General features: G+C 45.1%; 1 protein-coding gene across 3 annotated transcripts in view; it reads left to right on the top strand.

The window, feature by feature from the left end:
• Positions 1-23782, top strand: part of LOC112561191 (beta-1,3-galactosyl-O-glycosyl-glycoprotein beta-1,6-N-acetylglucosaminyltransferase-like) — a 46185-nt gene extending 22403 nt beyond the window's left edge. For all 3 annotated transcript variants that reach the window (XM_025233506.1, XM_025233507.1, XM_025233508.1), the window contains exons 2-4: positions 6294-7237; positions 10721-10947; positions 15171-23782. In XM_025233506.1, the coding sequence (XP_025089291.1) occupies positions 6294-7237; positions 10721-10947; positions 15171-15508 (1509 nt within the window). In that variant the 3' untranslated portion in view covers positions 15509-23782. The remainder of the gene's footprint in view (positions 1-6293; positions 7238-10720; positions 10948-15170) is intronic.
• Positions 23783-23964: the final 182 nt, after the last annotated feature.

The following is a 23964-nucleotide window of genomic DNA, read 5'->3' as shown; positions in this document are numbered from 1 at the left end:
AGGGAAGGAAATGATAAAACACTTTGAGGTCACTAGTGTGATGATGTAAGGATACAAGCATAACTGCGACCTGTCGAATTTCGAGAAGACAGTACTTTGTAGAAAACTTCTTTTTCAGCGATCTTCATATTTAGCATCTTTAATCTAGAGTACATCAATCCCATCTCTCGTCTCATCCGCTACCAGTTCAGTGTGTATGTGTGTTTGTGCGTGCGTGCGTGTTTTTGTTGTTGTTTTGGGATTTTTTTTTCTCTCATTTGAAGGGCATTATGCGGCTGCGGGGCTCTGATTCAACATCAGCGGATCGCGCGTTAGAAGTAGTTGGTATGCTAGAGTATCTGCCACATAAAGACACCGCACCTTTCACATAAAGCGTGAGATGCGGCCACAAATTAGGGTTGAGAGTGTCGACATTGCCTCCCTCCTGACTTGCTGCTAGAATAATGAATGCATTAGCTGATTGGTAATCGAGCATCTCCCGTCCCCAGTACTCCGCCCCCCTCTGCTGCTTCTCACCCCCAGCTCCCTCCATGGCGACAGGCGCGGATCCCTTGATTAAACAGCTGCGAGTCTGCAAAGTAATATCTCTGTAATGAGCTCAGCTCACTCATTTCAAACTAATGTTTCGCTCGGCGTTCAAGTCAGGCGGCTGGCAGTTTTCAAGCACATTACTCTAGTCTAGAAGAAAGTGAAAGTTATTTGATGCTTCAGACAGAGTGGCGTGAGAGAGAAAGAAAGAAAAAATAACGTCAGCACTTTTATGGGAGGAATCGTGTACCGTGCTATAGTGACTTGCCAGTAGTTGATGTTCATAATCTGTTGGTAACATTAGTGAGGTTGATGTTCAGACTAATGGCTGGTGTTTGGTAACAGGTCGATGTTCATCGTCTGTGGATTACAGTCTCGTGGTTTGTGTTCATTGATCGCGGGGCGAAAGTGATGGATCGTATGTGTCGGGGGCAACACTTTGTGGCCCTTGAAGCAGAAGGCGTGTGAATAACTTGTCTCTGCCTCCCAGGGGGTCGGAAAGGACATTTAGAAACTTTACATAAAGTGTGGTGACCAGCGAATGAGAGAGGAAGAGAAGGACAAAGTAAAACAGAGGGGAGTCTGTAGGGAGCGGGGGTGAGGAAGGTGGTAGAGACGAATCAATGTCATTGATATGTTAATGTGTCGTTGCCTAGATTATCTGTTTCAGTTGTGAATCTTACTTGGAGATGTCAGTTGAAACCCGGGCATTGACACTTGCACAATTACAGATTGGTTGGGAGACCGGGGGCCTTAGGGACGGGAAGGTATGTCGCTGCCCTGGGGCAACTTGAAGAACTCGAGGATGGGTGTCTTGTTTCCAAAGTTATAAAGCAGTGCTCTCACCCCGCAGGTGTTTTACCCCAGAAGCTGTACTCATTAAGCAGTGGTTTACAAATGTGAAGTGTCTGTATGTGTGGAATTTCGACACCGCTTATAACTTCGGAAACAAGATATTGTTCATGTGATCACCCTTTTTTGCCATGGGTAAACGACTTGCTCTCGCTTCGTAACTTCATCTCCAGAGCATTTACAGAACTACCAGAGTTATAGAGTAGTCGTGATACGAATGCATTGACAGATGCCGCTTCTAGCGAGGTTGAGAAACCAGACCCTCACAAACTGAAAAATCGGGCAAAATAGTCGGCCATGCCTAATACTGGAACTGAGCAGCGGGATTCTGTATTCTGGTGATTTCCTGGGCACACATAGAGAGCCTGTACCTGCACGAAGTATCTGACACATTGTGGCGACACCCAGACCACCATCGATCACAGCCAGACTTAATGTATTCATATTCTAAGCAAAGCCTGGTGGGTAAACAGTCGTCATCACGACCATGTTTGTTGAATAATCTGGCGCATGTGTGTATGTGCATAGAAAGCAATTTTACGGGATGGTCTGGATCATTTTCCTGTCCTGCTCCCTCCCACTGGGGTATCTCGAGACTGTTTTAATTTCTAACAGATTGGGCGAGTGCAAATCTTTCTCAGCTGTACCAGGTCGAAGACGCTTGCCTCGATATTCGGGCCTAAATTTCTCATGTATAATTCAAAAACTCTGACGACCGCATTGTCATGCACAACCGATCCTGTGACCCAGACCAATCGTCTCGGCACACTCTCACAGACACCACAGAACCGGATGCTGCAGAACAAAGAATATCTGACCTTGTTCTTCGTTTGTCTCTACCCACCACTTCCCCACATTGAATGTGTGATGTTCATTTTACTTTTTACTGGGAAGTAAAGCCATCATACTCATCCCTTAGGTTACATCCGATCCAGCGCCTGTTCCTGCTGGCAGAAACAACAGTGACCTTTGTGGGATATGATTGCACTGCAGTATGGACATCTGTGGGCGTTTCCAGACTCTGACCAGTGGATTGAAGTTGAATTCGACAGTTTGCTGGTTGAGAGCAATTGTGTCGTCGACTGTTGACTGAAGAAAGTGGAGAAGACCTAGTTTTTAGTTGAAGCTTGGTTTAACTTGAAATCGATCTGATCTGTATCGACTTGTAAAACCTCCGGTAAGCAGTTATTCCTTCCTTACGTGGAGATGAAGGGAAGACAAACTCTCGGCCAAACTTCAAGGTAGTCATAGTTGCAGATGGTGACGCCATTTCTGTCTACCTACTTCAACTTAGTCGATTCATATCAGCACTCTGAATTTGCAAACCGCTTTTGTTCTCTCTCTCTCACACGCACACCAAATGGATTACTACAGACAATGGCGGCATCGTCCTTCTCACTCATGCTAGTCAGAAGGACTGTTGAATCAGCGTTATTCGCTCTTCAGTGGAGTGGGTCAGAAGGGCGTGTCGTGTTGATTTTACTTTTGTTTTCTTGTCCTTTTTCCATTTTTCTTGGATTTGTTGTTTTACGAGCTCTTAGGATTTGGGTGACTCTTTGCGTTGCCAGGGTTTTTGGCACAGAGCAGTGCGGACCTTTGTCGCTTCATCCTCACTCAGCTTGAGCAGCTCAGCTAATACGTTGTCAACACCAGGTGACTTTCCTTCCTTCCTTCCTTCCTTCCTACCACTCTTTTGACCTCTTCTCACAGGACTGGTGGGTCTACAGGTTTGATGGTTGTAGTCTGGTTATTTTGAAGGATGTTAGCATCAGTCTTCGCCCTGGAAGCTGTACAGGTCTTTCAATATTCATTCCATCGGTTGAACAGCAGTGGTTTCTGTTAGAAAGTGGCCATTGCTGTCTTCGGAGACCGAGGTCCTGTGTTGACATGTCTTGATGATAGTTGCTAGGGTTTTTTGCTGCCGTATCGTGTAATTCCCCTTTTTTATGGTCCGGTATTGGCCATCGATCCAGTTTTCCCTCGCTGACCTCATCCCTTCACTGCTGGCACAATTCACTCTTTGTACTTCGCAAGCTGCGTCGTGTTTGTGTTTTGCTTTCCCTTGAAGTCCTTCCTTTAGTCACGGAGATCGCTTGTGACCCAGGCTGACTTCTTCCTTCTACGCCCTACACTTACTGGGTTGTTGGCAGTGACACTTTGTCATGTTTCCAGCTAGGGTGTGTACATACATTCACATCACTTTTAGTGAAGCGAATTCACCGCCACCTTCGGCCTTTAAGGTTTTATTCAACGTTGGAATCTTACATATTCTTGGGACTAGGGAGGCGAGTGTCAGTCATTGGGCGAGAACTTAACGTGAAGCCTCGTAGTTACTGATAAGCTGGAATATTGTTTAAACAGCTCAGTCCTGTTGTCTTCGTTAACACAAAGAATTAATTGCCACAAGCTTGTATCGTCAGTGGCCGGCTGTAGTAGCATAGGATCATTTGTTTCTTCACCTCCCGTCATCTTTGTGTATTGTTAATAAAAACTTAAATAATTCACGTCTGAGAGTTGCTGGACTTCTTGTTTCTCGAATTTCCTTTTATATTGCAACTGAATGTGCATGCAGACTTTATGTTTAAATATTTAACTAATTGGAAGCCCCACACTGGCTTACTTGTAACCCTGTTAGCAACTGAAATGCAAACCGCCATGCGGCTTCTACTCAGATACATAAGTTTGCTTATTGTCAGTGCCGTGCACAGTGCTGTCGTCATGGCTGGTGCCCTTATTGATGCCACAAATAATAATTTCTAGCAAACAGATTACTTTTTGTTATAAACGTGAGCGTGGCTTTCTAGTAGTTGCTAGCAGTTCCGAGCTTAATGTCCGGGCTAACTCGGTGTCGGCTTTTATCGGCAGTTTTTTTTTTTTCATCGACGTTGTTAACAGCTTGGCGCGTCGCTGTTGTCATTGTTGCTGCTGAGCGCAATGTCCTGGGTGGGTTAGGAATTTTTATCACCGGCAATTAACTACGGAGAGAGGGTTTTATCATCATCGAAGAGGGTGAAAAGCATCAGATTAAAATATTTAGAATATGTTAACTCTCTTACAATTTTTTTGTAGGCCTTTGCCAACTCGCAAAAGTCGATGACTGTAGTAAATAATGTAGACAACTGTCGGAGTGTGAGGGCGCTGGTCTCGGTGGGATTCTGTCGCTGTTAGGAGTTGCACGTCTTCTTCGCTTTGTGTCTGGTGGTCAGACTGACCGAATTTATTCTGGTTCTGATTTGTGTTCTATGCACGGACGCTTGCGAACCCTGACACACACACACACGCATGTACAACCACGTGCTCACACGCATAGAAAGGTGCGTGAGGTCAAGCACGCATTTTCACACACACGCACGGCTTACAATGCCGTTGTGGCTTCCGTGACTTTTGCCTCTGTCCGCCTCATCTTTTACATGTCAGATAGAATTCCTTTGTATTGTTTACACAGTCGATAAAATGAAAAAAAAAAAAAACCCATCGATGCAACATCCAGTTTGACAAACAACAGAGGCGGAGATCGCGAGCTCACGTGTCTAGAGGTCAGCCACTGATAGTTGCTGGTCTCACCCAGGACGTCTGGACACGAGAAGTTCTAGGGGCGTTAACTACTTGTGGTGTGTGACCTCTTCAGCGACTGAAGTCACCAGGGTAGACTTGCGCCCATGATAAGTATAAAGATGATTTGTAAATTTAACAAGAGACAACGATTGGCCCAATCATGCTGAAGTGTTTATCGCGTATAGTCAGGAAAGCAATAAGCTCGATTATCCCCCTTTCCCTTCCGCCATGGTCTTGTATTCCACCGACAACCTCCCGACGAGGGTTTCAAGCAGACAAAGGAACGCTACAGTAATTTCACAGTGTTAATTAGTCTTCCAGGCAGCTGGCAGGGCGCCCACAATGGAGGTAAAGAAGGATTTGCGTGCTCGTGCAGAAACCCGGTTATGCAAAGTGCGGTCTGTGAACTAGGATGGTGCGCGTGTCAGGTCTTGAAAGTCTTGAAAACGAGGATTGAAGTCATCGGAGTCGGCTTCGCTATTTCTGGTTTGAATAGTTACTTGTTACTTGAGACCGACCACTTATTATTCAGACCTTCCATCTGATTGTGCAAGTTATTATTATTATTATTTCCCTGGGATAAGCCTTATGTCCATTGAACTGGCTGTGTCCCAGAGGGAAGATAAGGTAATTAAGTTTTAGAGAGGACGTACCTGGCAAGGGATATTTTTAGAAAATGGCGTAATGCTAACGTAATTGAAGTACAGCTCAGAGGTCCGAGTTCAGTTCCCTTGTCTTTCTCTTACATTTCCCATCTGCCCCTCGCCTCATCAAAGTAAAATGTGTAACCCTGGGGGAATAAGCACGCGATTTCATTATTGAGAGTCAACGGAGTTTTCTCCGAGCCTTATCCTTTAACGTGCTCTTGTGGGATATCCTTTTGTTGCAAGTAGAGTTCTTCCGGATGTGAAGTCTAGACCTGTTTCCGTGGAGTAAATAAGCCACATATATAGACAAATATACAAAAACCCTTTAAGCAAGTCTGGCGAAGGTCTGACACGACTGTTATATAAAAACTTTGTCTAATTTGGTCAAAACTGTTTCCGATTAACGAAGGATTTAAGTCCTAGAAACACATAATCTTTGTTTGTCAGTGAGAGGTCGAAAGATGAGCACTCTTAATCAAATGCGTAAGTAAATAAATGAATGCACACTTCAGCATAAAATCTGCAGGACTAGCAAAGAGGATGCGCGGGCACAATTCTGGGGAGGAGAAGAAAGATGTGTGCAGATAACAACCAAGATGGGACTGTCATGTCGCGTAGTGAATCCTAGAGATTAGCAAAGTGTAGCCATGGTATCATTACCGTTAGTGAGATATACGGAATTCGATTATGATGATGATTTGTTTTTTTCAGGCGTGTGCGGCGGTTGCCATGTTACGGGAACTGATGTTGAAGCGCTGCGTGGCTACGGTCGTGTGGTCGCCGCGGGCTCGGAAGTTGCGTCAGCGCCTGGTTCTGGGGGCGCTCTTTGTACTGACGCTGATGGTCCTGGTGGTGCGCCTGGAATTGGAGCTGGACGCCAGTTTCGTGGAGGCTAACACCCTCGTACTGCAGGGTGGTTTCCCCGCCATCCTCATCAATAGCTCGTCGCTGGTGTCCTCGCAATCGCTCAGGTCATCCTCGCTTTCTTTCGGCGGGACGATGGATTTCAAGATGGCAGCGCTGGTGGAGAAGCAGAAGCGGAAGTGGCTGGCCACGTCCTACAAGCCTCGGCTCGGGCGGCACGAGCGGGAGCCCAGGTGCAGCAAGCTGATTGTGGACGATGAGGAGGAGCAGGCCAGGGCCAGAAAGTTTATGGAGGAACACGAGCGACTCGAGAAACCCCCCTTGGTGTACCTGCAGGAGACGAAGAACTGCAGCAGATTTGTGCAGGAGCGCGGCTACATCATGTCTGCCACGGAGGAAGAGAAGGCCTTCCCCATCGCCTACAGCATCATGATGTACACGGGCGTGGAACAGACAGAGCGTATGCTGCGCGCTATCTACCGGCCGCACAACTACCATTGCATTCACGTGGACAAGAAGGTGCCGGAAGACATCATGGCGGCCATGCAGGCCATCGCCGAGTGTTTGCCCAATGTGTTCATTGCCTCAAGACTCAAGGAGGTGTACTGGGCCACCTACAGCTCCTTGGAGGCGCTGATCTACTGTATGCAGGACCTGTTCAAGGCCTCGGCCTCGTGGAAATACTACATCAACCTCACCGGCCAGGAGTTTCCCCTCAAGACCAACCTGCAGCTGGTGAAGATCCTCGAGGCCCTCAACGGCTCCAACATAGTTGACGCCTCCACAGACCCGTGAGTACCCTACATCTAGTTCCTTCGCAGCCCTCACTCCCAGTAATAGTCATACCCTTGACAACCCACCCTGAGAGACCCTGTGTACTCTGTAGTGCATTCCCAGCTATCACCTCCCCACCCTTGCAGTATTCATTCCTTTTGTCTCACCCTACACTGATCACTGGAAAAGCGCAACTCTTTACAAAGCAAGCCAGAGTATCTTGTTGCTAGCGGTAACTTCTTGTGTCGTTCGTTTCTCAGTAGACCGTCTTAAGGTCTAATATTGTTTCGGGGTAGCTGTGAACTTGTTTACTGCTTTGTCGTGATACAGCTTGTTAGCTCGATGAACGTCACCAGTACCTCCACACCGCTTTGTGTGTGTGAGAGAGAGAGAAAGATGGGAAAGAGATGATCGAACATGCTTCATTCGAGGTCGGGCTTTCGCTTTCTGCCGTGTGCTCTGTGGTGTCAAGTCTGTTGGTATTGTCCGGAACTAACAAAGAAGGGAGTCACGTGTAATCTGTTTAATCCGCTATCGAGCCCCTGAATGTCTGCCGCCAGGGGGCGCTGCTGGCGTCACGTACTGTTGACAAGCAAACCTTTCGGGGCTTGCAAACCCGTCTGTCCCACCTGTTCCCTGCCCCAGTCTTGAAGGGCATGACCACCACAAGGTTGTCTTCACGTGACTCCAGTGTGTGCTCTATACTCGCTGTAGTGAGAGGAACTTACTACTTACTCTTCTTAGGGTCTGACGGGAAAACTTTCTTTAAAATCTTTTAAAATGTCGTTATTTCCAGCGTTGAACCCCTGACAGCGCCGCGTTTAAGAGAAAGTGAACCATCAACCACTTCCTTGCCCTCCCAACCCCCACTGTTGACTGATCTCATGTGAGTGTTTGAAGTTATTCCACACTAATACTGAAGGTCTAGGGAGGGAGTGTACTTTTGGTTTCTAATGACTGAGTCGAGTATCCCAAACTGAGGGGGAATTCCCACCTACCCAAGATTGCACCCGACTAAACAGACCTACTTATATTGTTAGAATATTTGAAATCTCATTTTTTTAGTCCCCCCCCCTTTACTTCAAGTTGGGTTCTTTTATTTACTTCTAACATATTAAAATTGACAGATATACAAAGTGGGCTTGTGTTTGGGGTAGGGGATTTGAGCGTGTGGCCAAGTGAGACGGACAATGACAATGTGTCATTAGTGTATCAAGTGTTGCCATTGTCAAGGGGGTAGGGTGTCACAGTTATCCATTGTGTGTATGTGTGTGGAGACACTATCTGTGTTATAATCACGAAATATTTTCGTGCTCGGCTTGCTTGACAGTTCTAGGCAAGACTTCCATTTCCGTCTTTGAAAGAGCTCAAGCCCCGGTGCTACAGGGTCTGAATGGGCAAATGGAGCAGCATCTAGAAACTTCTTTCTGGGTGTTGACCATCCGGCAAATAAATTTCTCAACGTCAGTGCCTTCACACTAAGTTAAACATGTGGAATCGGACATTGCACTTCGATGTTTACATTGAATTGATGAAGTCCGATCGTGAAGTCTTTTTTATTATTGTTATTATGCTTGGTTGTTTTTCTAGGTATTTTTTTCAACCCCGTGTGTTGTAGGGTACACACATCGGTTGCCAGGCTGCAAGCTGTCATAATGCCGTTATCGGCTGTCATCTGAATTTTCAAGATTTAAAAAAAAATTTTGAGCTGATCGATGGTGTTAGAGTTTCGTATTAAGGCAACGACCACTTCGACCGTTACACCAGGAGGAAAGGGAGGAGGGTGGGACAGGGAGACGGCCACGTAGATAAGCACGTGGTGCTGACGTCATCCAAGACGCATGCAATCCCATCATGCCTTTTTAGCAGTCGGTTGGCCATCGTTTGTATTCGTCATTTCAAGAAAAACAAAACGATTAAAGCATATTCCACTCAGAATTTATAGCAAGCAAGCTTTGTGGGATTTACCTCCAGCTGGCAGTTTTTTTTTCTCTTCTTTCCTTTATCCCTCATCCCTTCCCTCCTTCGGTGTACATGTGGTACAACAGTATAATTAAATGTGTGTAATGTTATGCATATAAGTCAAAGTATAATTGTGCCTGTGTGTTGCTCATATGTAAGAATGTATATATATATAGGTATGAATAATTACTGATGAGTGTACATGGGCGTGTATAATGTTCAATCTCTTTCGCCCAGTAACGCATGAGACTGTGTCTTGAAGACTGCAGTGCGTGTGTATATATGTATATGTATATGTATGTACAATCGCTGTCCTAATACATATAACTCTCTCACTCCACCCCCGCCCTTGACGTTGGCCGAGCTGTGTCGTCAGTGCCAGTGTCGGTGTCTGTCACACACACACACATCTTGTCATCTGTTGTTTCTCCTGTCCCTACCTTTACACACCTGTTCAAAGCAGCACTGTGCTGTACAATCGTCTGATGACTACCTGACAGTCAACGGCGAGACTCCAGTTTCAATGGCAGCGCCTTTGACGAGCAGCGCCGCCTGTGTGTGTTCGTCAGGCCACGTGTGACTATCCTCCCTGTCGCTGAAGTAATTAGCAATTTAAATCTGAAGCTTGCCTTTCAAGGGTTTTATTTTGTCCACCTTACCCTATGGTTTACTGTGTTATTGTAGCAAACAAACGTGACTGTTCCACGACTGACCCGACTGATCGCAGATGTTCTGTGAAGGCTGTTGATGCTTTCATGTAACCATTTTATTTTTATTGTAAGCACACAAGTAAAGCTGCTGCAGGGAAGGAATGCACGAGAGACAAAAATACACCGATCAAGAAAAAGTCCACATAGAGATGGATGAATGTGAAAACAGCCTCTGCTGTCTTCACGATATCAACCCAGGGTACCCGAGCTACTGAGGCCTTACCACCCGACTCTGTCTCTATCGTCTGCTTGTATCACGAACACACACACACGAACCAGACGGGAGAAATTTGGCAGACACTCCTCCTCCTCCTTCTCAGGCGCATCATCAGGCGCATCATCAGGCCAACTATTCCACTCAGTTCTTCATCTTCATCCATGCTCCGAGTTTACATTTGTCATTGTGTCGTCCGTTTATTGATGCTTGTGTTTGTTTGTGTGTGTGTGTGTGGTTGATTGTCGGTTTGTTTGTAGTCTTTCGTGTGCAGTGTATTGAACTCGCATCCATACGGGTAAATGCACTTTGCTGATTCAGTTATTACTACTACATTATTGATCAGTTAGTGATTGATTTTTTTCTAATTATTTGCCTAGTTGCTGGTTATTTTTTCATTAACCCTCTCCCCACAACTTGTCGCTAGCAGAACAAAAAGTAATAATCAGTGTCATTGTCAACAAACACGCTAGTGTTTTGTTATTTCTTTATCCAGTTGTCCATTATTTGATGACCGATTGATTGTTGGGAATAAAATTACAGAATTTTGCTTCAGGTTTTATTTAGCAATGATTGATTATTTAGTTATCGATTACTGATTGATGTCTGTGCAGAGACATGACGTCACGATGGTACAACAATTTCCAGCCGCCGCACGCCATTATGCCCTACAAGGGCATGGTGTTTATCATAGCGTGTCGAGGCTTCGTCGACTACTTACTACATTCCCACGTAGCTCGCGACTTTCTCCAGTGGGTGAGCAACACGGAGATGCCCGACGAGACCTACTTCCCGTCCCTCAACCACAACCCCCATTTGAGGGTGCCCGGCTCCTACAGAGGTAAGCTCCACGACACCACTACGTCTTTTCCGGTCTCAGTTTGCCTACACTACAGGTGTTCTTTATTTTAATATTAATTTGAAACACCGAACGGGGTAGGGGTAGGGTCCTTCGGGACCTCATTTGTGTAGGGAAACGGAGATGGTGTTTTCTAAGCTTGCTCCCCTTGACGGTTATGTCGCTAACGAACGAGAGGCGAAGATCCAGTTGAGTGGTGCGGGCAGCTGCGGTGTGTGCAAAAAAAAAGATAATAAGTAATAATCAGAAGAAACTAAGTGGTATTTAGCTAGCAAGGCGCATGGCAGTGAAGTGTAACAGATGGTGCAGTTCTACTGTGTAGACTGTAGACGATTGCATAAGTAAGGTCGCTGTGCCGTGAAATAATATTAGCTGTTGACGTAACCCTCCTCCCCTCTTATTCCCCTTCACCAAACCCCGCCAGGCTCGAATGCAAAGATTCCCACTACCAGGTTCTCTACACACAGCGTTCACACCTACACACACCACCCAGTGGCCACCTCGCTTGCACGATGGTTTGACCCGCACAGAGTGTCAGCCCCTAGAGAAACGGTTTGGCCCGTCTGACCCTCAGCATGTCTGGAGACGGTCAGGGAGTGTCCCCGTACTGCCACCCGTCGTGAACAGCAACGACCTAGACAAACATTCAGACTGCAGGTGGTATGGAGTTATGGTGTGGAATCTAACGCCTGAAATTCAGACAAATTAAATGCCGATCTGGTCCCGTGGCTGAACGGGTCCTGCTAATTCCTGAGCGACAAAATCAACACGGTAGGCAAGGGTAGCTGTCAGTTCATATTGTGAGGGCTTTTTATTAGGGGGAGCAGGGACAGTCGCATACCCGACTAGCTTGACTCTGCATTTATTTACAGGGACGCTTATTTAGAATTCCAAAGAACTGCTGTGACAACCGGCAAACAATGCTTTTGTGGGAGCAAGTGCGCGTCCCTGGCAACGTGAAGGCAGATTCCGCAATCTGTCACCGGTGAAATCACACCCGCGTGCACTCCATTGCTCGTGCTTGTTGCTTGTAAAGCAGAGTGAAAGACTGAATGGTGTCTGTGGGTATTGAGTGGGTGCACGGAGACCCCGGTTCTTGGACATTTATCATTGAAATTGAGTGAATGCCACTTATGAACTATCTCTCTTTGTCTTCCACCCACTCACTCCTTGACTGTCTTGTAGACATGAAGGTTGGCTACATGTGTGAGATAATAGTGAGGTTTAATGCCTACTCGTATTCCGCACGCTGCATACGTTTCTGTAATATTGGTTTCCAAATGATATGTTTTGCTGTCTTCTCAAGAACAATCACTCTTGAATCAATCAGTTAATATCTCTCTTTCTCTCCTTCCTGCTTTCTCCGACTCAGAGCTCCTGCTGAGTCAACATTCGCTGTTCAAATCGTAGATACGATCTCTGTTGCTCTCCTTATTCTGCTCCAAGACTGTGGGATATTATCTTAGACCATTACTGGCTCAGAAATAATTACACAATTAATTTCTATATTGAGCACTAGAAAGCAGTTCATGCACAACATGCTGTCTGTCTGGCATTTATTATTACACATTGTCTTTTGAAATCAATTCTAGGCACTTCACGTCACTAGGCGCTAGGTGGCGGGTCGATCATGTCAGCCATCTACTCTGATTATTATACTGACTGCGCCATCTACACTGATTATCCTATAGCACCATTTAGTAAAATCGCGTTAATTCGACAGTCAATCCCGGTTCAGTGTAATTTGTGTTTCTTTATTTTAAAAAGGGCGCTTCAAAAGCCCTTCTCGGAAAGTGATCGTGAAGTTGATTCCGGGTAGATACCCAGTGATACCCAGTGATCAGTGATACGCAGTGATCCGACAAAGGTTACCCCTCGTCAGCAACACTTGAGATCCTAGCGCTCCCCAAAGAAAATTCGTCCCAGAGAATGGCCTGAGGCGACGACAGATTTGGAGGTGGCAGTTGTGGTATTCTATATTTCATTTTGTTGATTGAGCTCCTGGCGCCCCCCTGTGCCCTCGTCAGCAACACTTGAGATCCTAGCGCTCCCCAAAGAAAATTCGTCCCAGAGAATGGCCTGAGGCGACGACAGATTTGGAGGTGGCAGTTGTGGTATTCTATATTTCATTTTGTTGATTGAGCTCCTGGCGCCCCCCTGTGCCCATCCGCCTTTGGCCTTCCTGCGCCCGACACTAGGCGGATGCTGTCATGTCCGGACCGGGGGAGGTAATTGAGCTTTGTCCTCTCCCCTTCACGAGAGCGCAGCTTGCCAGCAGTGCACTTGTAAGTACAGTGTACTAGAGTTTGTTTAAGCTGCGGAGTGGACCAGGAATTGAGTCGCACGACCGTGTGTCCGGACATGAGAGGACAAGCCCCAGTCCCTATCGGTTTCAAGCAGCACGTGACTATTTCCGCGCGTGTCCCGGAGAGCGTGGACAGCGAGGTGGTTGCAGGAGAGGGGCACGCTAGAAATTTTAATTATTCTGGGTTTGCTATCATCGAATACCTCTCTCCCAATCAAAGGTGTTTTATGGAAACACCAGCAACACTATCGATACTCTGATGCTTCCTGAGTCTGGTCACGGGATCTCGGAAAAAAAAACCTGTGTATACTGATAATGTCTGGGCGACGACAGGCGAGAATAAAGCGTAGAAGATGGGTGAGCTGGTGATGACATAAGTGAGGTCCATGCTCATACCTCCCCCTCTAAAGGCAGGTTTATTGGAGTTGTTTATCAGCGACTAGGCTTTGAGAGGATGTTACAACTGCTGCTTGACGTAGTCCTGCCAGTGGAGATGACTCAAGCAGTGTTAGTGAGTGTGTTCACAAGGCGATCAGACCGAGTCCCTAGCCGCCTGGACACACAGGAAGCACTCACGCCTCACATCCACGTCACACATCTCCGCCATCTTATTGCCACGTGACAAATGATAAACAACAACCAAAAAGAAAACAAAACAGTTTGGCATACCTATTTTTTAAAGTGGTCTGGCCAAAATTATTTGGACTGTTAGTCACACAGCGAACGTTCAAGTATGCCCTTTGACCCTGTGCGTCACAATAGCTGATGGCAGAGTTTATAGATGCTGATAGGCTTATCTTAGCATTATATATATATTAAAATAAAGCAGCGAAAGATGGTAGATCAGACACACAGGGACACAAAAAATTGCGCAATTAGAAGGAGAGGCCATTGTAATGTCAGTCTTTTTATTGTTAAAACGCGTCTTACAATGTTGTGTTATGAATTATTTATGTTTGTTAATAAATGTTTGCATATGTCTGTAAGTCAAACAATATTTAAATGTCCTTGATGTAAATGAAATAATGGTTGCACACATATTAGTGAATAGAAGCATACAATACATGAAAGTTAAATGAATAAACATGGTAAATAAATAAAAGAGAGCAAGTAACAACACTAGGATTTGTACAGTGTGCCGTCGGTTTTAAAAGGAAACTTCAAATGAGTTCGGCTTAACTTTACTTATCGCAGGTTGTCTTACATGTCTTGAGCAGTTCCACACGTTTTGTCTGTGTATCACGTGAGCGAATCACGTGACAGCAGGAAGGTCCTGATGGCGGCCTTGCTGGGCTGCGGGAGGAAATAAGCTAGCCGGCGGCCTTCGTACCTGATGTGTGTGTTGTTGTTGTGCATTCTGGAGGCGTAATATCTTTTAAAAAATCGTCCTGAAGTAAGAGTTCAGTTCTGCGATGCATGTCTCCAGTAAATTTACGAGTGGAGCGGGGAATTGGGAGTGGTGTTTTCCCCGAGACAGCAGGAGAAAGACTGGAGAGGATGGTGCACCACTGACTGCACACAGCCGAGCGATTTTTTCTAGCAGGTTCTGTCGCTGCAACACTTACGTTGAACAAAGTAGAGGTGGTGTGGATATATGATGAACTGGAGTAGACAGAGTAGGCAAACTGTCCATCCAGTGTACATGGACCTGATCGTGCTAGACAAGGATGCTAGGTGATGGCTGGGTTTACATTTCTACACTCAATGCCTTAGACGCAGTGAGCCACTTACAGCTCACTTTCTGTCTTATTTCTATATATGTTTTTAATAGGTATATTAGAAGAATAACTATTATGATAATAAAGGTTGTATGCAGTGTGCTCGTCACACAACAGTATGTGGTTTCTCCAGTGCAGCCTCGTTGTCGTCATCATGTAACAATGCGTTTGTCTTGTCGCAGGCTCCCCGGACACCAACGCTCTCACCAAGCCCTACCTGGCGCGCTTCGTCAACTGGAACACCAACTGGAAAGATGGCGTCGGGCGCTACAACTTCCGGTTCCCGTGCCACGGGAAGCGCGTGCGCAGTGTCTGCATATTCGGTCTGGGTGACCTTCGCTGGCTGACCTCGCGCAAGGAACTTTTCGCGAACAAATTCTACGCCGACTTTGAGCCTTTGACCCTCCGCTGCATGGAGGAGTGGCTGCTGAACATGACGGTGGCCGAGTACTCGGGACGTTTGCTACTCAACGTCTCGTATTACGCCAGCTTGGACATCGTCCGCAACAAAGTCGTTTGACGAGGGAAGACGCGAGCGCCACCGACCTGAGCTGAGTCACATGACCAGCGTTCTGTCCTGACGCCTTTCAGACAATCCCGATAGAAGAAGCTGCCCAGTGACTTAATTCTTGGAAAAAATGGCTTACCTTGAGTGACAGGATGCATTAATGGAGTGAGTAGTGTCCTAGTATGTTTACGATTGGGGTGTTGGGGTACCGTGGACCAAGGGAGGCAGAAGGCGAGAAATGGTGGACCAGGTTGATGCGTGGTTGAAGATTTCAAAGAATGATGCTGCGTGTGATGTATGCCAGGATGGCGTCTGCACGCGACAAACATTAATTCACAGAGTGAAGTTGAAACTATTCCACATAAGACTAAAGATCTTTATTTTCTGTCTTTTTTCTTTACGGTCACAGGCTTCGGGGTTTTCTTAGCACTCAGGCGTGTCTGTTGGTACACGTTGCCAAGCATTACACAAGAGTAACACCAGGTAATGATTAAGCGAAAAAGTTTGGTTCCTCTGGCTTCTGTTTATCAATTAGTAATTTTTTTCTGCTCGCTTTTGACGGGGGGTGCAACTAAGGGAGTGGGGAGGGAGAGAAATTCAGTTTCAGCTCTGGACAGTAATATTTCATCAGAATAGAAATCCCTTGGTAAAGGTTTTGCCTTTAAGTACTCACCATTTCCAGTGGATCAGAAAACGGATATGGTGGAAGATTTGGAAAGCCTTTTGCTTAGCGTGGTTCTTGCCGTATATAGATTTTTTGTTTTGACGGGTAGGAGCAAACTGTGAACTAGTGAAATGCTGGTGTGTATCTATTGCACGGGAGTAATGTACAGTTGATGTTACCGCTGCTGGTGCTCTCTACCGGTCAGCGGTAGGTCGTCCACATGATCTCAACCGTCGGTGTATCGGTAAGTGTGTCTGATGATGGGAGTGCAAACCGCGTGGAGTGGCGTGCACACAGTGCGTGTACCGTGCATGCATATTGCACACTTGCGAAAAGTGCTTCAAGATGGACTGCTTGAATTTCGTGATATTTTTCTGCTTTAATTTGAGTAATCGAGTTGGAAATGAGCACAGGCTGTGTCCAGGCCTGTGTGTCAGGAAGTCCTAACAGACACAGAGATTGCGCCATTGATATTTGTCGCCGTCTGAGTCTTTCAGTGTTCTTTCTTTTATCTTCAGTCACGTGTTGCTTATGTGTGTGTGTGTGGTGGGGGCGGGGAGGTGAGTGTAATAAGCACCTAGCTAGTGTTCGATTGTATATGTAAATGAGCCAATTTTTCTCAGAGTAGGCTTAAATTATGAAAAGATCTTTTCATTTTGTCAAAGAGAGACTAAATCTCATGGCACAGACACCATCCGGACTCCAACTAGGTCTGCAGCAGTTTTCATCCCGTGACCAAGCTGCTGACATTCGTGTTTCGTTTGTTTCATCCCTTGTGTCTTCCGCTGCTTAATTTCTGCTTGGGAGAACGTTTTCAAAGCGTTCATCCGCCTGATCCATATTAATTAACAATCGGAATAATTCCCCTGACAGGCAGGTCTACGTATCGACATTTAATTTGCTTTTTTTTTTTCCCTGAGGTTTGAGATTTAGCTGCTGATGAAAATCGTTGTTGTTTTCACGGTGTGGTTTATTTGAATATGTACAGCATCGTAGAGTATTTTCCACGCTTTGACCTGGTGAGAGAGAGAGTCTTTCTTGCAAGTATGACAAGCGAAGGGAAGTCGTAGGCTGTGTGTTAGGTAGTCAGGCTGAGTGAGGATGCCTGTGTACGGTAACAGCAACACACAGACACACAGACACACACCTCTGTCAAGTAGTGCGAAGTATGCAAGTCATGTTGGGCTCCTTTATCATGTTGGTTATTGTCACCCTCGGCACTAGTCACCGTCAGGGCCAGTTCTGTTAGTTGGGGTCAGGGTTCACTGCCTCGCTGTGGCCGACTCCACGTGTCTGGGTGTCTCCAGGATGATTACTAGGCAAGGCGTTGTTACGTGCACCCGGAATCTCAGTCTCCTTTGTTTATGGTAGTCCACAACTTCTTGTCCTCCTAGTGACGCAGCGCCACCTATATGATTAACCCTTGGTTTCTCACCAGATATTGTTCATTACTTGTGCGTCCCCCTAGTACCACTACCACTGTTAATTTGAACCATTTTGATACTTAACAAAAATAACTTAATCAGTGGTTTATTGCTTTTAAATATAATTGTATTTATATTTATTTGTATTTGGTAATGTTGTTTTTGCCCCTTGAAACAGTCAGCCATACCGATGAAAGCCTATGTCGTTGTGCCGTGTGACAGAAGACAGAAAGTATTTAAACACTGATGTAGTGTGTATGTAGTGAACAAGTTTGCCACTGTATGCTAGCTGTGGGCACAGTCCGTTACAAGAAATCACAGGTGACAGAAAAGACAACCCATTGTTGGGGCGCCTGTGTCAAGGGGCGATTCCACCTCAGGCCATAGTGGGTTCGACTACCGCTTACAATTCATGTTGAAATAGGAATTTTGGTTTAGTCTCATCTCTCGGCATTGGTCGCACGTTGGTCTTTGTCGCTTGCGTCGTTTGTGCGCGCGCGCATTTGCATATCCACTCAGTTTGAAAGCTTAAGATTTGATCAACTCGATTTTGCGTGTCTCTTTGATGTGAATACCTAAAGGCTAGGTGTGAAAGAGTACAGGTGTGCTCTTCCTTGGATTAGAAGGTAACTTGTTGCCCAGTGTGACGATACTATCATTGGCTATGGTGTGTCTCACTCTGAGTCCTTTATGCGCACTCGTGTCCGCAAAAGAATAATTTGAATAAACTGTAATCGGTGGTCGGATCGACTATGGAAAGTTGTTTACTCGACGGAGCTGACGTCATCAAACGTTTGACCAGTTGTTTGCAGAGCTGTGGGTGAAGGTAGCTGGGTGAAGGTATTAGGGCCTACGTTTTCAACATTAGAACTTGGACTATTTAGTCAGCATACTGAGACCAATCTTGTTTGCCAATACCTTTGCCACTATAATGAGACATTTCTCCAAGGCACCAGGGTTTGACGCTTCGGAACTTCACTTGGTTACCAAAGAACTCCTCCGTGTTCCTCACACAAACCCCTTTATTGTTGTAGGGATCCGCTGCTAGAGAAAGAAACAGCTTAGACGAATAACAACGCAGAAACACGAGTTTTGTGGAGTTTTCGTCCTTCAATGACTGGACCCAGAACAAGCTCACCCGCCCTTGGGTCCGACCCACCGATACCTGTCGTTAGGGGTGGTGTGGGGAGTGCTTATGAGACGTGGCCATGTTTAAAGATTTGTCTACTATTTTAGTAGGGAGGCGCACGGTTTCCATCAGTAATAATAATTACCTCGAGTCAGATGTACGAGAAATTTCAAACGCGTGCGTTTGGTGTAGAAAAATGTGGCGACAGAAATTAAGTACACGGATTCTCTCTGGTCACAAATGGCTGTTTGGTTTTATTTTGTTGACAACATTTTAGTGCTCAAGCCTTCGTACAAAGTTCTGTGTGTTTGATAAAGCTGGCGTTGTTCGTGCGACCACCCGGTCTGTACCACCCTCTAGTACCTCTGTCGTGGACTTTGAAACACCAGACTTTAGTTCGGGTGGGTGAATGGCGCTCACACCCTACTGTCCACATTGTGTTCACTTGGACTCTTGTCACTGCAGGGAACGGCTTGCAGTTTTGTTTCATTTTACGACTCTTCTTTTTGTGAGTTTGCTCTTTGACTGTTCAGGTATTTATTTATTTTTTCAGTATTTTTTTTTTTTTTTTTTCGTCGAGCTCAAGTCATGACGTGACAGACGAGCTCAGTGAAGGAAATGTTGATGACGACAGCGGCCGACTAGGGCGTGTCCGAGGTTTTCCTTTTCGTTATGGAGACGACTTCATTGTTTACCCCGCACCTGATTAGTTGTTACACCTACAGTAGTTGGTGACTTCTTCACACCCTTCCCCCTCCCGGTCTTTCTCTTTAACCTTTCATGTTTTGCACCTGCAAGCTGCGATCGTAATCTTTAGTTTGTCAACGCACAGTCAGCTCGCTGAACGGCAGCGAAATGCGCTGTACACGTGCTTTATTATGATGATTATTTTTATTATTAATCAACCGTAGACTATAGTCATGAGACTCAGAGGTTACAAAACCTTGTTTGAAATCATAAACGGTAGATTGTGTTCGTTTGGCAGTTTTGAAGATGGGTGGGGTGAAGTGGGTGGGCGTGACAGAAAACGTTTTCAAATTTGGTTCATCGTTTCACGGTTTTGGGATTTTATTAGGTTCGGTTGGTGGGTGAGTTGGCTTTTTTAAATATTCTAAATCCTGTTTGTTGCCGATTTTATCTCGAAAATTTTTTATGTTTGACTTCGTCCAGTAAAAGTTAGTATGTAATAACTGTGTGAAAGTTTCAAATCTGATCAATGAGTAGATTTTGCTTGATATTTCTGACATTTCATGGGTGAACCTGTGTGTGTGTGTTTTGTGGGGACTGGGGAGGGGATGCGGGTAGTGATTGGACTTCTTATTCGAGCGAAATAATGTATAACAAAAGTTGCTGACTTCAAAAGGCGAGCTGTTATTCAGTCGATGTATTTTCATCTGCCACGATGTTTTAAAAAGTTCTCCCATTGCTGACGAAGTTGAAGAAGGCACTTTCCAGGATAACAGGGACGACTGTTTTAAAAAACAGACTGTTTAATTTTTTTTTCAACTGGTTCGGCGAACATTTAGATATGATTTTAATGGAAGCACTTGAGTCGTTGACGACAGTTTTCCCGGGTAGAGATGGGAGTGTGGTGGCTTTCGTGTGATGTCAGTGTGTTTGTTGGTAGGTTGTGTGTAGTTTGATGGTCTGTAGATCGGAGGTGTTGTGTGCAGTTTAATGGTGGGTGGCATGGCTTGGTGGTTCAGTGTTCCTACCGCACTCCGCTGTGTCAGTCGGTACAAGTAGCTCGGCACATTCCCTCGCCTCCCACATTCCCTAACAAGCCTCCACTCAGTTCATAGAAATCGTACAAGACCTGAGATTATTTTGACAAGACTGAACGGTGTGTCTGTGGTTACAGAGAATATTATGTGTAAAACAGTTCTTTTATTAAAAGTGATTTTAGAACCAGCAACGAGAGAGGCAAGTAGTTCCAAGTTCAGCATCCGATGTGCGTGTTAAGGGAGATAAATCTGCACAGCGTCTGTCTTTCTAGTTGTCTCCCATTGGCTTACAGCCTTTGCTCAATTTCTAGACTAGGAGCGCTAAGTAGAATACGCCCAAATGTGAAACAGCATTACTGTTAGGTTCCTTATATTTTTCTGTTGGTGCAAAAATTGCGGCAGGTTTTTTTTTTTAATAGATCGGCTCTATTGCCGGTGCCTCAACTTTGTCCTCGTTGCTGTTTTGGAGATTTTACTTGATAAACTGAATTTCTCTCTTAACAAGGTCGACTGGCATTTAAAGACATTGAGAAGGAATATTTTACAACACAGCATCAGTCTGTTTGTTCATGGGTCCGTTGGTTATTATCTTCAACAGAAATGATGGGGATAAAAATTTAATGTCTTCCTATTTTTCATAAAATGGGAACAGCTTTTTTTTTTGTTTGCGCAAATGTGTCATAGCATACAAAGCATTGGTACTAGCTGTGACACTTGGGTCTAAGTGCTGTATCGTAGTTTAATCCTCATGCTGCGACTGTTCGAGAAGCCTCTGCAGGCAGAGGTATCCAAGTATTGGCCGTCTGACATAGCTGCTGGAGTCCTACTGTGTAAGAGATTTCGTATCATCCCTTGCCCACTAGAAATCCTGAGTGTGTAGGGTCACCCCACCCTTCCTCTTTGTTTTCCCCCGCCCATAGGTAAAACATACCCAACACGACTGAGCGTCTGTGGTCTGGACTCATGCCTTGTGCTGCTCCATGTCTACAACTGTAGACAGCTGACTACCCGCAGCCTCGCTCTCGTGCAGCCAGGGAAGACGCACGTGCAGGCTTGGGTGAGCGCGTGTGCTGTGGGACAACTGAATGATGTTGGTAGGACTCTAGACATATTTCTTTCCTTTAAAATAAATTGTACGAACAAATTTAGTTGACAAAATATTTTTGTCTAAGATTCGGTCGACATTTTGGGGATCAGCAACAGCGCATGTGCAAACAAAAAGTGGAGTGGACGTACCTGTCTACATCTAGGCCTCGTTTTGCTAAATTAAGGGGCGGCAGGGGTCAGCAGTCCATTGTGTAATGTAAATCTGTAGGAATTTCATAAAGTGTCCGAGTCGGAGAGGGCTTGGCACAAGGCACAGATTATTGACATCACTGACTCACCTGTGCTGACGTGGTGCAAACAGGGGTGAGCTGTCTGCCAACTGACACTTTGGTCTTTGTCAGAAACATTCACACCTTCAACCTCTACATTCCTGTTGAATAAAGAACACTAATCTCGCCGTTGTACTTTGAGACTTGTTTGAGTAGTATTTTGATATACTCGTATGAAAACATGTAAGGCCGTCAATTATTTATTTGATCGAAATGTGGAATTGTGGTTTGAGGGCTGCGATCGGTGGGTGTGTCTTTTTGGTTTGGCTACGTGACCTCATCTACCATCTGCTTGTGGGGACTGGGATGCTGAATGATTTACAATTTCACAGAGACGCATTATATGAATTTCAATGGTTCATGGCTACAATTTTCTCTTCCGTGTGAATTTTTGTCTGGTTTAATGTCGGTTTAAGCGAGAGACAATAGTGTGTTGTAGTATATTGAAAAAAAAAGCTGACATTCAGATATCCCGGCCTGACTTCTCACACAACAAGAATTTTATAAATGGGCTGGACTGAGTAAGAATCTGACCATAAATCTGGAAATCTGGGCTCTTGTTTGGTACACAATTTTCTAAATTGCAGAGCTTAGAAGTGTTTGAAGTATTATTGTCGTGCGAAAATTGTTCTTAACTTGCTGTTTAGTGTGAGGTGTGCTGATGCGTGAGAACGAATGAAAGAACTAAAGAAAATGCCTGGAAGTTTATCAGACAAACAGAATCTTTGCTCATTAACTTGTAGGATGTGTAATCACACTCTGCAACAAATGTGATCACAATTTTTAATTGTTCTTTTAGGACATTTTATTTTTTACAAAATTCGGTATGCATGAGATTAATATTGTCTTAAAAAGTCGTTCACAAAGAACGCGATTTTTTTAATACCTTTTCTTTCTCACCTTTCCATGGGAAGTAAAAACAGTGAGAATAACATTCGCTAGAGTCCGCTGTCTCCATAACAACACAACTCTTTGTTTGAAAAGCTATTATTTTGAAATCCGCCTTGATGAAGGCTTGCATATGATAAGTTCAGTTTGCTTTTGTGTATAAAATTTGTATTTCATTTTTCTGGTCGCCTTTGCGTTTAGGAGGGCAGCGGTTAGCACCTGTCACCAATACAGTGAAAGTTGGCTGTCCCGGGTTCCGATCTCGTCTGGGACACGCTGTTCTTTCTCTGCATAGAGTGGCTGCCTTGTATAGCCTTAGTTGCTGGCTCGGCGTGAAACACCAGCCACCCACCCTCAACCCCATTTCTTGTTTACAAACAGTTTCCTCTTCTCTATAACCGGTCATGCGATTGTTACCTCTCTGTGTACATATTAACCTTAGTTGTATTGTGTTCATGAGGATCTTACCTGCTCAGTATTGAACTTGTTTCATTCACAAGAAAAGGTATATTTCCTGCTTCTGTCAACGGATTTTTAAACTGCTCAGTGTTGCATTTGTTTTTCTCCCCTGCTGAGGGGTTGGCCAAAATGGAGAAAAAAGCTGAGAAGGGAGACAGACTCCCTGTGGATCCTGTCCTGTGTTAGCTGTTGAGGTGATGCTCAGTGAAAACATGTCAAACGCAAAGCTTCACGCTCAATGAATGAGTGTGCAGAAAATAATTGCTTCAGTTCCTTATTCTGTTTTCTTTTACCTACATTTTAATTGTTTACAACTTAAAGTTTTCGTGGTAAGGGGTTCTGGGACATGTTAGCTGCAGTATCTTGAACTGCACTTAATGTCAGCAATGTTATTGTGTAAACTATGACTGTCTATGTTGACATTGTGTGTACTTACACGCTTGTTCACTGCACAGTACGCGTTCATGCGTGTATGTGTGTGTGTGTGTGTGCGTGTAGTAGACTGTCAACTTGCTCACCTGTAGATGCGTGTATCCATGTGTATCTGACTCTTGTTTCGTTTATGCTTTGCGATATAGTCGCGTGACCATTGAATTAAAAATGTACATCGAGGAAACCCTGATGATTTTGTTTGCTTCACGGTCGTGTGGGTGAGCGCTGTACGATGTGCACACTTCCTGTTCTCACATCTTCCCTCCACACTTAATGCTTTTGAACTTTCACTACAATTTTTATCTCCAATCATTGATTACTCCACCTTTCTTCTTCATCATCATCTTTATTCTTTCTGCAGTCTGTTCCGTT

The sequence above is a fragment of the Pomacea canaliculata genome, linkage group LG4, assembly GCF_003073045.1.
Source record: "Pomacea canaliculata isolate SZHN2017 linkage group LG4, ASM307304v1, whole genome shotgun sequence".
In the NCBI taxonomy this organism is placed as follows: domain Eukaryota; kingdom Metazoa; phylum Mollusca; class Gastropoda; order Architaenioglossa; family Ampullariidae; genus Pomacea; species Pomacea canaliculata.
Note: the sequence above shows the minus strand (reverse complement) of the source record. Positions and strands in the feature narration are given on the sequence as shown.